Raw genomic sequence first — 15432 nt, forward strand, 5'->3', positions numbered from 1 at the left:
TGAAGTCTATTTCAACGGCAGGAGTACATGAAAGTAACAACTTTGACCTTGAATTGACGTGATATCATTGGTCGAGATTTAAATAGTCTGTGGTGTTCCTTGTGGATTAATGAACTTTCTACTGAATGACATATAGTAGATATAAGTGGTTAAGTGTGTATTATAAATAAAGATATATTCATCGAGAATTGTTTGTAGTGTACAATATAACAGAGCTATTAGGGGCCATTCATTTAATACGTAAGACGATTTAGGGGGAGGGGGGGCGACCATGTCTTATGTTTTCTTACAAGGGGGTGGGAAGGAGTCTCGATAGTTCTTAGGTAAAAAAATGATTCTTTGAAACATAAATATTAAAATAAACCAAACATGTATTCATTTTTTCCTTTAGATTCTTACGTAATTAATATTAAACAGGGGGGGGGTTCGGATTATTCTTATTTTTTCTTATAATAGTCTTACGTAATAACCGAATGGCCCTAAGCAAATCACATGGAATATGTTAATTTATGGTTTGTTTATTTTAAGCCCTCCTGCCATTGGAATAGTTTTTGATGACATTCAAGTTACTCAGAAATAATACTAAACACTTAAATAGCCTTCCACAACTTAAAAAAACAATTACAAAAACTCATACATACTATTTTATTTATAAAAAAAAAACTATTACTACCTAAGAATTTTCATAACAAAAAAAAAAAAACTAAATTAATCTTAAAATATTAAAACGCTGTAATTTCAATTTTTTTTTATAATTTTGATAATCATGATCCTGATAAAAGATAAAAAAAAAGTAGTTACACATGTATTTAAAATTTTCATATGATTTCTTTTTTTTTAATATACATTTAGCAACAATGTTACAATAAACAGCCGTTCGATTTTTTAATTTACAATTATTAATAATTAATTAACATATCTTCCGAGTAACAAATTTTGATTGGTTGCAAATTATTCACTAATAAACATCGCTCTATGTAAAATATATAATCACATACTTACAGTTGATCGCACAGTTTGAATATCCCTTATCCCTCAACTGGGCCGGCTTCTACATCTCAAAAGGGCTCAGAGCTTACTTACGCTGTCAATTGAATAAACATATGAAAGACTAGTTGCTAACCTCTGGTACTGCTCGTGTTTAAGGGTGTTGCTCATTACGTTTTAGGCATAAATTAACAGTCTTTGTCCTTCCTTGGAGTGCAGGCTTGCTTTATTTGATTCAGTGGTTTGGCCGTGAAAGAGCAACAGACAGATAAGAGTTACTTCCGCATTTATAATATTAGTATAGATTGTCAAATCCAAAGGAGGTTTTATTACATTTTCTTTGACTGACTGACAAGGGGCCTAATGGTTTACCCCATACTTCCTGACCTTTGCTTGGGAACTAAGATGTTAAATTCTTCAAGTCCACAGAATATTCATTAACACAATAGTGGGACGTCCACTGTAACTCTTTATGTCCGAGTGACTGTTATACAAAATTCTAAATCAAACATTTTTCTGTCATAAGAAACGTAAAAGATATTGTCAGAATCATTAACATTACATTTAGCGATGATAAATAATGTATGTTTAAGATGGAGTATGTCATAGTTTACTAATAACTAGACAACACATCTGACTTGATTTAGATATTATACAAAACCTCTTTTACCAAATAATGAAAATATTACACCATAAAGGTTTATATCTAGAATGCGGCCTGAAAAAATAGTTATTATATATTTTACACAATTCAAACTTAATATAGACAGAAACGACAGTCGATCCAGTGTATCGATATATACAAAAACATATAATTATATTTTTAAAATTAATATGTTACATCCTTCTTCCTGTTCTTTGACTTCATATTCAAAGTCAACTTTAGGTTTGTCGATACTAAGTCTGTTCAATTTGTCCACTTCAATTTTCTTCGCTTCTAATTTAACGGGTGACTTTGGCGATAAACTCGGTTTGAATTGACCTATCTTAGTTTTAACAACCGGTCTCCCAACTCTATTCCGCGTCTTAACTTCAGCGTCTTTAGCAGGGAAGTTTTTAACGACAAAGTCTTTGTATGAATCGTTGAAGGAAGACGGGGATTGATCGAGATCTTTCAACTGTTTCAATGGCTTCTTATCTGTGTCATTAGATTTTATTTTATCTATAACTGAATTATTTGTCATATCATCGTCTTTGTTTAATTCATTGATAGCATCTACGTTGTCCGCTAATGAGAACGAATTTAAAATTTTTGGTGATGACGTATCGGTGTCCCTTTCTTGGGTGATAGAGTCAATCTTTGTTTTCTTAATATCTGTAATACCTTCAGTTTTATTACTATTTTTCCGTTTGCCTGTATTCAGATTATTATCTTCAAGCGCTTTAGTTATCTGTGAGTCGTTCATATTGTGACTTGTATTACGCATATCTACATTAGTGTCATCAACTTCTTCATCGTAGTTGGTCAAAATTGATGTCATATCTAACGCTTTACCGACTAGAATCTTTAACGTTGATATATTTATTTTAGCTGCATCAACTACTATACCTTCCATTAACGTTTTGAACTGGAGGTACATATCATTGTCATCGAATTCTAAATTTGGTAAGCTATTATATTCCTCGGAACGTTTTAGGAAAGATGTTATGGAATACTTTTTATATTTATCTGATAGCGTATAGTCTACGACGCTATGTTTAAAATGTTGTTTATAGAAATGTACTTGGATACCTTTTGAAAATTCTTGTATGACAATTGTCGATGGGCAGAAATATGTATTACTTGATTTATCATTGTTTTCACTAACAGAGTTACAATGGTAGTACTTTTTCGAGTCATATTTGTCGAGAATGGCGTAACTGGCATTTGTTTGAGCTTCCATTTCCGTTTTCCATTTTGTAAACTCTGAAATATTTAAAATATATGAATTAGAGTATGTAAAGAAATACCTGTAAATTTCCCACTAGTGGGCAAATAGATCAACGACATATGAGAAGGAGCTTGCACTATGCTGTCCAAAGGAAATTGGTGGACACACACATTATTGCTTTACAGCTAACATACTAAGCTGGTTTCCCCACTATGTATTTTTCGTGACAAATACAAATTAAGCACTTGAGAATTAGGTGCTATTTACCCAGGTTTGAACTTACAGTAGGCTATTTGACTGGTTTTTAAAATCCATTTTATATTATTTAGTAGAGGTCAAGGAACCCAGTTAAAGTTGCTTTTTTTAATTCTAGAACATATTTGCTGAAAAATATCAAAATAAAAATTCCATATTCAAATAGCGCGCGATAACGCTACTTTGACAATATGGCGCTGCAATGGGATCGGTGACGTCACTTGCCTGTATTGTAATCTGTGGCACATATAATCCACTAGAGTAGGCAAACGAGATTAATAAGCAAGTGACGTCATCAGAAGCCCGACCAATCAGGAGCGTTTTGTGTTACGTGACAAACATTTAAAAAAATGGATTTTTATTTATGGATTTTTGAATAAATTAATTATTATTATCAACTTTCGGTAATAAATAACCATTTTTAAGCTCATAACATATACTGATTACAATAATTGATACTTTATTTTTTGCATTGTCAAATAGCCTGTTGTTCAAGTTGCACACCCTCAGATTATCGTAAGTATTAATTCATCAAGTGACCAGTTTCGACATAAAACCACCAAATGAAAATGCAGAGCAAAACTGTGTTTCATGATGTTACATCTGATACTGTAGGCATAATTAACTCTTTACATCAAAGCACAGCCAGAATTTGATGAGTAGGGAGTACTCCTGCATACTGGTTAATACGTCTGACCACAGATATAATGTATTTATAACCTATTATAGGAGTTTGTTTTATTTTGCTTGATTAATTGCAAAGCTTTAATAGACTATTCCAATCAAAGTAAGAGTAAAGATAAACAAACCTTAAATTTACGTATTTCACGCAATTTGCTAATAACTGTCTATATTGTGCTTAAATGTTACTGCAATAGTAACTACTTATATCTTTAAGTAAACTTCCAAAATTACAATAACAGTTTCGTCAACGTTCAAAATGTATATTTTTCACAAAACCAAAATGAATTTCATAGACCGATTAAGCTCACAATCAATGATATTGCATCAATTTGCTGTTATGTGTTGTTTATTTGGCTTTTCTTCTCTTATGGTTGGAATAGACATACATAATACATTACTAAATCTAATGTTTTTTTTTTTCTGGCTTTTATTTGTGCCAAGAGGGCACAGATTATTTCGCCAATGTCACGTGCGATGGAGAAGATACTATGGAGATTGAACGGTACGTTCTAGATTACAGGCTTTAAATCTAATGTTTATCCTTAACCTAAACTGCTATGTAGTTTAAAATATTTTTTCCCAGTTCTTGTTATGAATACATTATTACGAGTTTATATAATAAATAGATAGAATTAGTATCTTACCTACATTTGTCGGGAAGAACATACTCTCTACTTCATTACCGTGCAAACAGAGTACATGTGTGTCAAAACTCTTTAAATTTGGAAACCATTCCTCGCACGCCATGCAAATAAACACTTGGCCCTCACTTTTCTCTTTGACTGTATTGTCACAGATGTGAGTCTGTATTGACTTTACTTTCCTTTTGCATTTTAGACAGAGCTCAATACGCACTGGTTGGATCAGGCTGGGCGAGTTTGGTGGCCTGTAAAATATTTATTACAAGAATAATCACACTTGTCACATCAATAATCTGAATTTAGAGCCAGTGAAACTATGAGGCGGAGCTACGAAAATATCGTATTTGGCAGTTTTTCTGTTAAGCATTATATAGAAAAAATCTAGTAATAATACTTATGTAAATAAAATTTCAAGTTTTTATAAGCCAGTGTTATATAGTCAGATCTCATATTAGATAATAAATAAGTGATTTTTTTTATTTGATTATTATTTTATTTAAATTACTTAAAGCTGAGTTTAGTCTATGATAATAAATCTATGGTAAATAAAGAGAATTGTACGTACACTTTGGTCCCCTGTCTGTTAACACAGTGATACTTTTGAATGTGTTTAAGTGCTGGGAAATACGTCAAAAACACTCTAAAACATTTGGGACATTCGAACTCGACGGTTTTCTTCTTCTTTTCAGGCTTATTTTCAGGGTTTACTTCATCAGTAATCGGCTCACTTTTGACCACTTCCTTGGGTTTTTTATCACTGATTTTGGGTGTATTTTTAAGTGGTGTGAGTGTTTTCTTTACAGGTTTCTCTTTAACTTGAACCTTAGGTGATCTAATTGGTTTAATGATCTGTTTAGGTTTAGTTCTTCTTGTTATAATATTGTGCGCGGTACGCTGGTGTACTACGAGCGCGTCGGGTGTCATAAGTTTACGTCCGCAAAGATCACATTTATACGCGGCACCTCTGTTCCGTAACTTAACCGCAGTTTTAGCGCCCATTTCTTCTTATTATGTCTCTCATTTATAAAAAATGTAAGACTTTTCACTGTTTTTGTAAATGCAGCGCAGAGCGGGATGACGCACTTTGACATATGTAATTTGCTTTTGGTAACTATTTCTTATTTATCTGTGGAGTTTAACCTACATTGAAAGAATGATGTGCCATTCAATATTAATTACTATGCAAAAATAATGACACTTATTATAACAACAAAATATTTTTCTATTTTGCTTTGACTTACAGATGTTTTATTTTAAGTTGCTTAAAATTTAGAAAATCAGCATAAATATAAACTCAACTTGATATTTCAAAAACAAAGTTAAGGCTTATTACATTTTCGAATACACCAGTACTTACAAATTACTTTTGCCATCATATTAAAGTAACAATTATTTTGTGAGCAAATATCAACGTATAACACATTGGCCCAACGTGTAGGTACGTGGCTATTAGTAATACTAATGTTAAATCATAGATAATACATATAAACTGAAACTGTGTTAAATTGTGACGGACGTCAGCGACGTTCGTCGTACAGACCATAGTTTATTAGTTGGCAGTTTTGGCGGGAAACCGTATTTTGCTTATTTTTAACTGATATCTTACGGCTAGATTAAGACTAAGACGAAATTAACATGATAAAAGATTAATTTATGCAACTCATTGTAAAATATAATTCACTAGTATAGTAACAAATGTCTTTAATACACGATAAAATAAATTGCACCTGTTAAATAAATCGTATAACCGTAGTATAACTATATATATATAATTATACACTAGTGTATAGCTATAGTATAAGTGTATTAACTATGCCAGTATACTACTAGTAATTAGTATATAAATAAGTCAATTTTATAGTAGATAACGGTTTCCTAGCAATAATTTTCCTAGATTTTAATATAATTATTCTTAAAAGCGCCTCGAATGCATCTACAATGTATTTATGAGAGAGTTCAATGCTCTCAACACTTCTTATAGCTAAACATAAAAAAGAAAATGTAAATGTTATGGTCTAATATTTTTTTTACGCAATTCTTTAATCTTAATTTAGTAAATACAAATAAGAATAGTACGATGTAAATTTCATTGTCTTTAATTAGGGGTTTGCACTTTGGTGCTCTTGGGCTCTGCAGACTTTGCCTTGGCAAATTTTAGATTGTAACCAATCTATCTATAATCTTTAGTTTGTTAGTTTACACATGGAAACCATTGAAACATTCACTATAATTTATGCCAATTCTGTAGATAGAAAATATTTAATTGCCTCATTAGCCTAGGTTCTTGGTTCAAGTCTAAGATTGGACTGATGAAATGTTGTTGGTTTTTTCAGTCAATATAGTCTCAATGAGATTGGCCACCGTAGCTGATTTCAGTCAGAAAGATATTATTATTTTGAGACAATTTATTATTCAAATACAATAAAATTCATAAGATTACCAAGTTAGATATATTTACTTTATACAGATAACATTTTAATTGTGCTTATTAAAAAAAAGTGTTGTCTATTAACATTTAGTTACCCATCTTTGGTACACCCCATAAAACCACTTCGTCTTCACTAGATGATAACAAATAATTATCAGTAGGATGGTGACTTAAAGAGACCACCGGCTTACATCCCTGTATTAATTTTTGCGTACATCTACTAGATACTAAGTCCCAATAAAATATCTCCCCAGTTGCCGAACCAGAGATAATATGACTGTCTTTTTCGTTCACTGCATTTTCTAATAAAAAGTCTTTACTATCATGACCGGAAAAAGTATTTAATAATTCTCCTGAATCTTTATCAAACAATTTAATTGTATTATCTGTGCAGCTTAATATATAACACTGGCCATCATGGGTCATGCTGCCATATGTTATGATATGACCAATGTAATCTGAGAGCATTTTTCCCACACGCATATCATACAAACGCATATGACAATCCACTGACGAAGTTAATACTTCGTGGTCCGTAACCTGTATGGAGGTTATAGTGTCCTTTGCATCTTTTAATATCTGAACGGGCTCCTGCCTTCGACTGATAACGTCCCAAAAACATACAGTGTTGTCTACAGATCCAGATACAGCCATCGTAGATTCCTCATTGAACTTTACGCATGTTACAGAGCTCGCGTGTCCTCTATAGCGCCGTAGAGGCTGTCCTGTAGTTACGTCCCATAGTATAACAGATTTATCAGAACTACATGATATAATGTGGCTACTGTCACAGGAACCGGCAGCGTCGAGCACTTCATTCGCATGTCCTCCATAAGTTTTCAGTAATAATTGACTGTGTGGGTTCCAAAGTTTTATTTTCTTATCAGCGCCACAAGTCAAACAATAAGAACCGTCTACGTTGAAGCGTACCGCTCGAACGACTTGCTGTTTGCATGTTATTGTTACTATTTTCGACAAAACCGACTGTTCTGCCATTGTTTATTTTTATTTTCATGTTATTGACATTGTCATTCATCGTAAACGTTTTTCATAAACAATATTAGTGCTTTTAATAACATTCAAAATCAATTTAGCGTACGTCATATTTAAACTGCCTTATAATTAAATAATTTTGTAATCTAATTAATAATGTATAATATTTTGAATAATAACACAACAAAAATATCCCTTAAATTTTATTTTAAATATTACCTTCTAGTAAAGCTGTATGATGCATGTGCACTGTGTAGACCAGAATATCACGGGGTTGAACATACTATTAAAAACAACAGTAGTTACGTCGAGTAAAGCTCGTAAAACTCAGTAATAAAGAAGATTAATTAAACAATCATGTAAAGCATTTTGCTGTCGACCTCCGTGGTCGAGTAGTGTGTACACCGGTTTTCTGAGGTCCCGGGTTCGATTCTCGACCGAGTCGATGTAGAAAAAGCTCATTAATTTTCTATGTTGTCTTGGGTTTGGGTGTGTGTGGTACCGTCAATACTTCTGATTTCCCATAATACAAGTGCTTTAGATACTTACATTGGGATCAGAGTAATGCATGTGATGTTGTCCAATATTTATTTATAATTTTTTTAATGATATTTCATTATTTTTATTTCTTTGTACCTTTCTATTGATATTCATTTTATTTTAGCTTCTATGATAATTCATAAATATTAATGCCATGGTCAGATAATCAGGCATAGCAATTTTACATTATTGCAAGAAAAAATTTCGTTTTCTTAGTATAATGAATTGCGTGGCCACATAATAATTAATCTAAATTTAGTTATTTCCTGACGAATATACTGACATTGTATTAAGCACTATTAAATGGGTGAATTAGTAATATTCACTGCATTTGGAAACAAATACAGTGGTTTATTATAGCTAACTAGCTAGCTTTGTGCATAAATTGTTTTTCTTTTTGTCATAGAAGATTTGAATTTCCAATACTATATATCTAAAAACTTTAAACAATAATTGTAGATGGGACGTTGTTCGAAGTAACTCGAATACTTTGTACCATAATGTAAACCTTTACGAAACCCGATAATGTGACCGTTGCATAATGACGATGATTATTGTAAATACGTATTAATACATAAAGATATTATTTAATCTGTGGTTCTTAGTTTATATCATTTTGTGGTGCTGTTTGATTTTATCATCGTTAATAATTATCTCAATATTGTTTACAATAAACTATAATAAATATACTTAAAGTTTAATATTTATATCAGTAAAGGTGCTAACTTATTGAAATGTTATTGTTTATATACAAAGAACATAAATATACGATACGTTACTGTGTGTTACGCGAAGAAAGAAGTTGGCATAAATAAATCTATACAAATTGTCTTAATTTGGGAGTCTACAATAAGTAAGTGGCTTGTCCTATAATATACTGTGAAGGTTATTACTCATGGCTAATATCAATTCAACTTGTACAATATAGAACGAATTAGACAACGAAACCTTTGTAAAAATAACATCTGGATTCCTTATTGAATTTCGAATTGATAAAGACTAAACATATAACTTTTTATCAAATTGGTTTAATTTTTATTAAATTATGTTAAAGGTAAAAATGAAATGTCACTTAATTTTTTCTTAAATTTATGAACTTGGACAAAGGAATTATTTAGTAATCCATATATTGCTACATAAAAAGAGTCAAGGGAGGGTTCGACCCACCTAAAAGTTATTCTTGTTACACGACTCTTTTATGTCATGTTGAAATTATAGGCTGAAATACAATGTAAATTTTTCATGTTAAAAACAAGCTTAATTACAAATGAGATTAACTCTCTGGTATGTGAAGGCTTATATGAACTGTTGACGAGCTGTTCTCACCCGAATGAGTAAAAATCATACAAAATTTCCCATTTATAATATTAGTAGGATGAATCTTTTGTTTTTCTCGTTGACATTACACAGCTGAACTTTTTGGTTAGTACATTCAAGTTTACTCAATAGGAAATTAATATTTGATGTCACAACATCTTTAATTAATAACAAATTACTCAATACAAGTTTATTTCATAACTAAATTGTGTTGCTTGTGTAATATATAAGATGAGTCAGCCTTATGTTGATGGATTGAAGCTTAATTATTGGCTCACTCACGCACTCAAACATATCATCAGTCCAGGAAGTATTAAGACCGATGGCTTAGAGCTTTCCTATGCAAGGGAGTATATACATATAGTAGTATATATAGTACATTGCTAACTGAGAGCTTTTATACTGCATACATTTACATTTTTATCGGCCCAACTAGGTAATAGTATGCTGGAACTCTGTTTCTCCAGCTTTATAAGCTAGAAACTAGAATTATTAAATACAAGTAAATTTAGTAGATAAATCATTTTTTTAGGGTCGTAATTTGAAATGTGGAGGCAATTCTGAGCCATACTGAACCCTATATAGCTAATTACACCACAAGAGTAAAACAAACTAAACAATGTCACCACTGAATTGAAAATAGGGTTCATCCTTTGTATATTTGTCGCTTTATGACTCTTATTTTACTGTTTATGCACTAAATACTTATTGTTAATGTCTGTTGGCATAGATCATACTCGAGCATAGTGTAATTTCAGTAGTTCGGGATGGCAAAATAAAATTATGTTGTACAATGATGTTTCCATCTCTCTCTATATTTTTACAATGCCTCACAATCATCCAATTGTTTCCCTTATGACAGCTCAATCATTTTTAAAATAAGAAATAGTGTTACATGCTAGTATTAAATGTTATTCCATATAAAATAATATTAACTAAAGTTTTATAATATGTAATAATAATAATATAATTAATTATGATATCCTATGACGTAGCACCGTATTGGAGGCTAGGGCTAGTCTCTAACAATAGGCTTCTGTACTATTACTGTGTGCTCAAGTGTACTGTCACATATTCTAAAATAAATAAATGTCTAAAGACATTTTACTAGTTTTTTTAGTCTAATATTTTTCTAATATTATCTTTATTCCTTTTTTAATTCCAATAGACTTTAGATGAGGGTAGTTATAATACAAACTCTTATATATACTATCTATGTAGACCCGTTTAAGTATTATCAATTTTTTTTATTACAGATAAAGTACAAAAGATGGCAACGGTACAAAAAATTGAATCAAAATTAATAACTTTAAAAGAAAACCGTCCGAGAGATAGTATGAACAATGAGATATCATCAACATCAAGTGAAGATGGATCCAATTCAGACGCTATCACGAAATTCAATAACTTCTACAAATCAAGATATACAGAATCAACTCATTCTGATAATGAAGTACTGGAATCACCAAGATCGGTGATACAAGCACGGAACCATTATAAATCTATGGGTAATATCACAGATCCATATAGAAATAATCATACCGTACAAAGTAGTATAAGCAACGTAGACCTAAGTCTCCATAGGAGTGAAATTAAAAAGTTTGAATCTCTTCGTATACCAATAGTTGGGTATGAAGTAATGGAGGAACGGGCTAGGTTCACGATATACAAGTTGAAAGTCGAAGATGATAAACGTGATCAATCCTGGCTAGTGTTTAGGAGGTATACGGATTTTGTCAGGTTATACAATCGTATAAAAAGCGAACAGCCAAACTTACTTCTACCGTTGCCTGGGAAACGTTGGTTTAGGGATAATTTTCAACCCGCATTCCTCGAAGAGAGGGTAAGAGGCTTGCAGACCTTCGTCAACGCGATCTTACACATGCTCCCGAATCATTCGGTTGTCAGAGAATTTTTCTGCCTGGATGATCCCCCCCAAGTGTTTAGCTATCAACCGGAAGTGCAAGCCGTTTACGGAGCTTTGGAAGATTCAATAACAACACTTAAAGTACAATTGAAGCAAAAGGATGCGACAATAATGCATTTACAAAAACGGGTCGCGCTTCTGGAAGATCAGATCAAGAACTGTCCTACTTGTAGTACAAATAAATCAGCTAATATGTAGTAATTTTAATCTGATTAACACTTTCTGGAACTTTTTTAAGATATACAGGCGCACTAATGATTTACCTAAAGGTAAGTCAACACATTTCTTGCATCGCCAATCCGCCACTAACTTTGAGAACTGAGATAAGGAGCATTAGTTATACTCTAAAGTACTGTTGTTTGGTGGTAGAACATCTATGAGTGGATAGTACCTACCCAGAAGAGCTGGAACTATGCCCTACCACCGAGTGAATAATTGTTATAACGTATAACGTTAACGTAAAGTGTTATAACGTTCTCTGTCCTGGAAAGTGTTAATATAGGCATTTGTAATTCAGAACTGCTCGGTAAGTTAATTGAAACTAATGACAATAATCGCTTAGAGTTTAATTGCTGTTTGTCATTCGAAAATCAACATTTATTGTGAACCCTATATATTTGATTGATTCCTACTAAAAGTGCGAGTCGGATAGTCGGGTGGGTCCAACCCACCTTAAAATGCTGACCCCCCAGATTAAAAAGTGTCTTATTGTATAATAATTTTGTTATAATTTCGTTTATTATTCGAACAAAAAGTATTACTCGTGAGCAGTGGGCTAAAATCTTAACCCACCCTGCAGCTTAATTTGTTATTATATCTTATGTCTTTGGAATAACGAATGGAATGGCGAATTGTAATTAAAATTTCTATTAATTATTTGTTAATGGCCTTAGCGAATTTAAGAAATATATTTTTAATATTTAACTTATATCTAATATAATACTGGGATTCTAATTAATTTAAATATTCCTTAAATTTATAAGGAACTAATCAATATTAGTTATGATGTAAGTTTAGTGGTTTAGTAGAAAAACAACCCCAATAAAACAAAATTTCTCATGAAGGGCTATCACATAACTAAACGGGACCAAGTCTTTACTCACAGGCTGTGCGGCAATGGAGGATTATTCCCTCCATTTTCCTCTCATTTCACATCAGCTTACCAAACTTTACCTAAGCAAAGACTGGATTATATCTTACTAGAAAACTTTCTACAACTTTTTATTCAAGGTTTAAGCTAATATAAATGAAAAATTACAATTATTTGTTTATCTAAATAAATAAAATAATAAACACACAGAGTAGTAACGAATAAAAAATATTAAAAAAATGCTAAGGTAACATTTATTTATCATATTTATAAAATCAAGACTACTCTGTACATCCAAGCAAAAATATAAGACCATCCATCATTCCCACCAAAAAGCAAAGATATATATAATTCTCGAAGTATAGAACCTCTTTTTTATCACTTAAAATTTACTGTCTTTGTACATCAAGTACAAAAAAAAAAGTTAAATGAAATTCTATCTAACAATATATCATTTAATGATAATTATTGTCAATTAATGTTAAATTAATTCGTAATGTCCATCAAATTATTCTTGATATAATGTTGTATTTAATAAATAGATTTAAGTAAATAAATGGCAGGAAAACACCATTTACTTGTATGTTTTATTTTAAGGACTGAACAATTTGTAACAGATTATAAAATTTAAGATTAAAAATGTTTCGTGTGTGAAATTTTAGCTTTAGGTCTATCCATTCGAAAAGGTGCTCCATTCCACGTTAATTTTTTATCGGTTAGTATTAGTACGAGTGACACTCGTACTAAGATGCCTTAGTGTGCATTAGGCTGTAGGCATGTGCTCGATATATCGATCTAAAATCTGACGTCGTTGGAATATGATATGTCATCGATTTGATGTTAACGTTTAATCGTTTAAAAAAAAACCAAGAAACTGTTCTGGTACGTCAACGCATTCAAATTACGATAAAATTAAACGCATGAAAAAATCGTCCTGTCTCTCTTCAACTTTACGGTAATCCGTCTGTGAAAAAGAGACGAAGCGAATTTGATACCGATTTCGTTATCAAAATTCCTGATATCGCCCATGCCTAGTGCTACGACTAAGACTAAAGACAGCAAAAATACAAAATAAATTATATCTGTTAAGATTATTTAATTAAACACCTTCCGTAGTGAATAGGTCTATATCTGTATGTGATATTTGTCGGAATTAATTTCGTAAGTGATAAGCGTATGAGTATGGAATTGATATTACTATATGCAAAATACCGTTTTAAGTGTCAACGATTTTTTTTTTTTTTTACATCTAGACCTTTCGATCTGCTACATAGCTTTGCAAGATAAACCGTTTTTTTTTTGTTTAATATATACTTATTTATAATATATTAATTAAACTTACAAGTTTCGTTATCAATTTGCTGATATGCAATTTCAAAATGTCACTTTTAATTTTAGAACTCGACAATGTCATGTCAATTGAAGGCCAAGTTGTTTATTTATTTGCTCCAACTATGGGAATAGGTTATATGTCATTTTAATTCCATATTATTATTGTTAAAACGTTTTAAATTAATTCACATATACTCTATTCCGACCAAAAGAGAAGAAAAGCTAAATAAACAACATTTGACAGCAAATTGACGAGATATCATTGGTCGCGAGCTTGATTAATCTATGATATTCACTATGGATTTACGAAAAAATGGCGATTTGAACGGCAACGAAATTGTTATCGGTATTTGGAAGTAAAATTTAAGTGAATTATTGTAAATAAATATATATTAATCATAAACTCTTAGTAGTGCACAATGAGTTATTAGCAAATCGCATGAAATACGTAAATCTACGGTTTGTTTATCTTTATTCCTACTTCGATTGAAATAGAGTATACCAGTATTTAATATTTTAACTGCTTTGTTATAAAATCCGTAAGTCCGCTCATATTTTTCCTTTGTTGTCTGTTAATTAATGTGTTAGTACAAAAAAAAGTTATGTTGATTCTTGATATCAAGATACGATATTATTTTATTTATAGGTGCTAATTATATATAAAATTAATTTTAGAAGCATTTAAACTTAGTTATTAATACTGAAAGCATTTTTATTTTTCTTTATATTTTTTTTTTTATGTTTAATATAATGTATGAATTAATTTTTAAAAAGGTTAAATGTCAAACGTCACCGTTTTTCGCGCCAAAATCTTCGTTGGTATTAAGTATAACATATTTTTGTAACATATTTTAATTTAATTTGTACATATTTATAATAGAATAACAAAGATTATCGCTATAGTTTTGAGGTTTTTAATATGAACAATGTCGATCGCTTTTCAAGGTGTTTTTTTATTTTTAATTTGTTAAAGGTACAACCTTTAACAAATTTTCCTTCATTAATATTATTTTTTTGATATTATTAATTGCATAAAATTGCCTGTATGTAATGTCTTTTTCATTTATAATGATTTTAAATAAGAACTATGAAAGTATAGTTTAGGCAAATATATTTTTAGTAAACTTTACTCGTATAAATATTAAGACGATTAAATAAAAATTCATCCTTGTAATATCTAATACAGTTTATGCTTAAAATTGTTTATTTTCTTATCGATATATTTAATTAATTTTAAATTTATTAATTAATTAATTTTGATTTTATATAAATGATATAAAAATATAGTTCTCATTAGAAATTTTATTTATAGAAGTGCATGTTCAGTAATGATTGTATTGTATTGAATAATTATTGTATTACATTGA

At 30.8% G+C, this 15432-nt stretch overlaps 3 protein-coding genes across 3 annotated transcripts; 1 reads left to right on the plus strand and 2 right to left on the minus strand.

Annotated features, from left to right (window-relative positions):
* Positions 1-735: 735 nt before the first annotated feature.
* On the minus strand, positions 736-5526 carry LOC125075349. The gene is made up of 3 exons (XM_047687079.1): positions 5004-5526; positions 4442-4683; positions 736-2893 (listed from the first exon to the last, which is right to left on the minus strand). Exons 1-3 carry the CDS (start codon positions 5435-5437, stop codon positions 1803-1805), a joined length of 1767 nt encoding a protein of 588 aa, XP_047543035.1. The 5' UTR covers positions 5438-5526; the 3' UTR covers positions 736-1802.
* A 1360-nt stretch (positions 5527-6886) lies between these two features.
* On the minus strand, positions 6887-7884 carry LOC125075350 (WD repeat domain-containing protein 83). Its single transcript, XM_047687080.1, has one exon. The coding sequence runs from the start codon at positions 7860-7862 to the stop codon at positions 6954-6956; it is 909 nt and encodes a 302-aa protein (XP_047543036.1). The 5' UTR covers positions 7863-7884; the 3' UTR covers positions 6887-6953.
* A 1147-nt stretch (positions 7885-9031) lies between these two features.
* On the plus strand, positions 9032-15101 carry LOC125075351 (sorting nexin-16). Its single transcript, XM_047687081.1, has 2 exons — positions 9032-9252; positions 10973-15101. The coding sequence occupies exon 2, from the start codon at positions 10987-10989 to the stop codon at positions 11839-11841; it is 855 nt and encodes a 284-aa protein (XP_047543037.1). The 5' UTR covers positions 9032-9252; positions 10973-10986; the 3' UTR covers positions 11842-15101.
* The last annotated feature ends 331 nt before the right edge of the window (positions 15102-15432 follow it).

Source organism: Vanessa atalanta, chromosome 30 (assembly GCF_905147765.1).
Source record: "Vanessa atalanta chromosome 30, ilVanAtal1.2, whole genome shotgun sequence".
NCBI lineage: Eukaryota > Metazoa > Arthropoda > Insecta > Lepidoptera > Nymphalidae > Vanessa > Vanessa atalanta.

Coding starts and splice junctions, on each gene's coding strand:
- LOC125075349 (XM_047687079.1), bottom strand. CDS start 5,437: ATGGGCGCTAAAACTGCGGTTAAGTTACGGAACAGAGGTGCCGCGTAT. Junction 4,684..5,003: donor AACAGACAGGGGACCAAAGT/GTACGTACAATT, acceptor AATATTTTACAG/GCCACCAAACTCGCCCAGCC. Junction 2,894..4,441: donor GTTCTTCCCGACAAATGTAG/GTAAGATACTAA, acceptor TAAATATTTCAG/AGTTTACAAAATGGAAAACG.
- LOC125075351 (XM_047687081.1), top strand. CDS start 10,987: ATGGCAACGGTACAAAAAATTGAATCAAAATTAATAACTTTAAAAGAA.
- LOC125075350 (XM_047687080.1), bottom strand. CDS start 7,862: ATGGCAGAACAGTCGGTTTTGTCGAAAATAGTAACAATAACATGCAAA.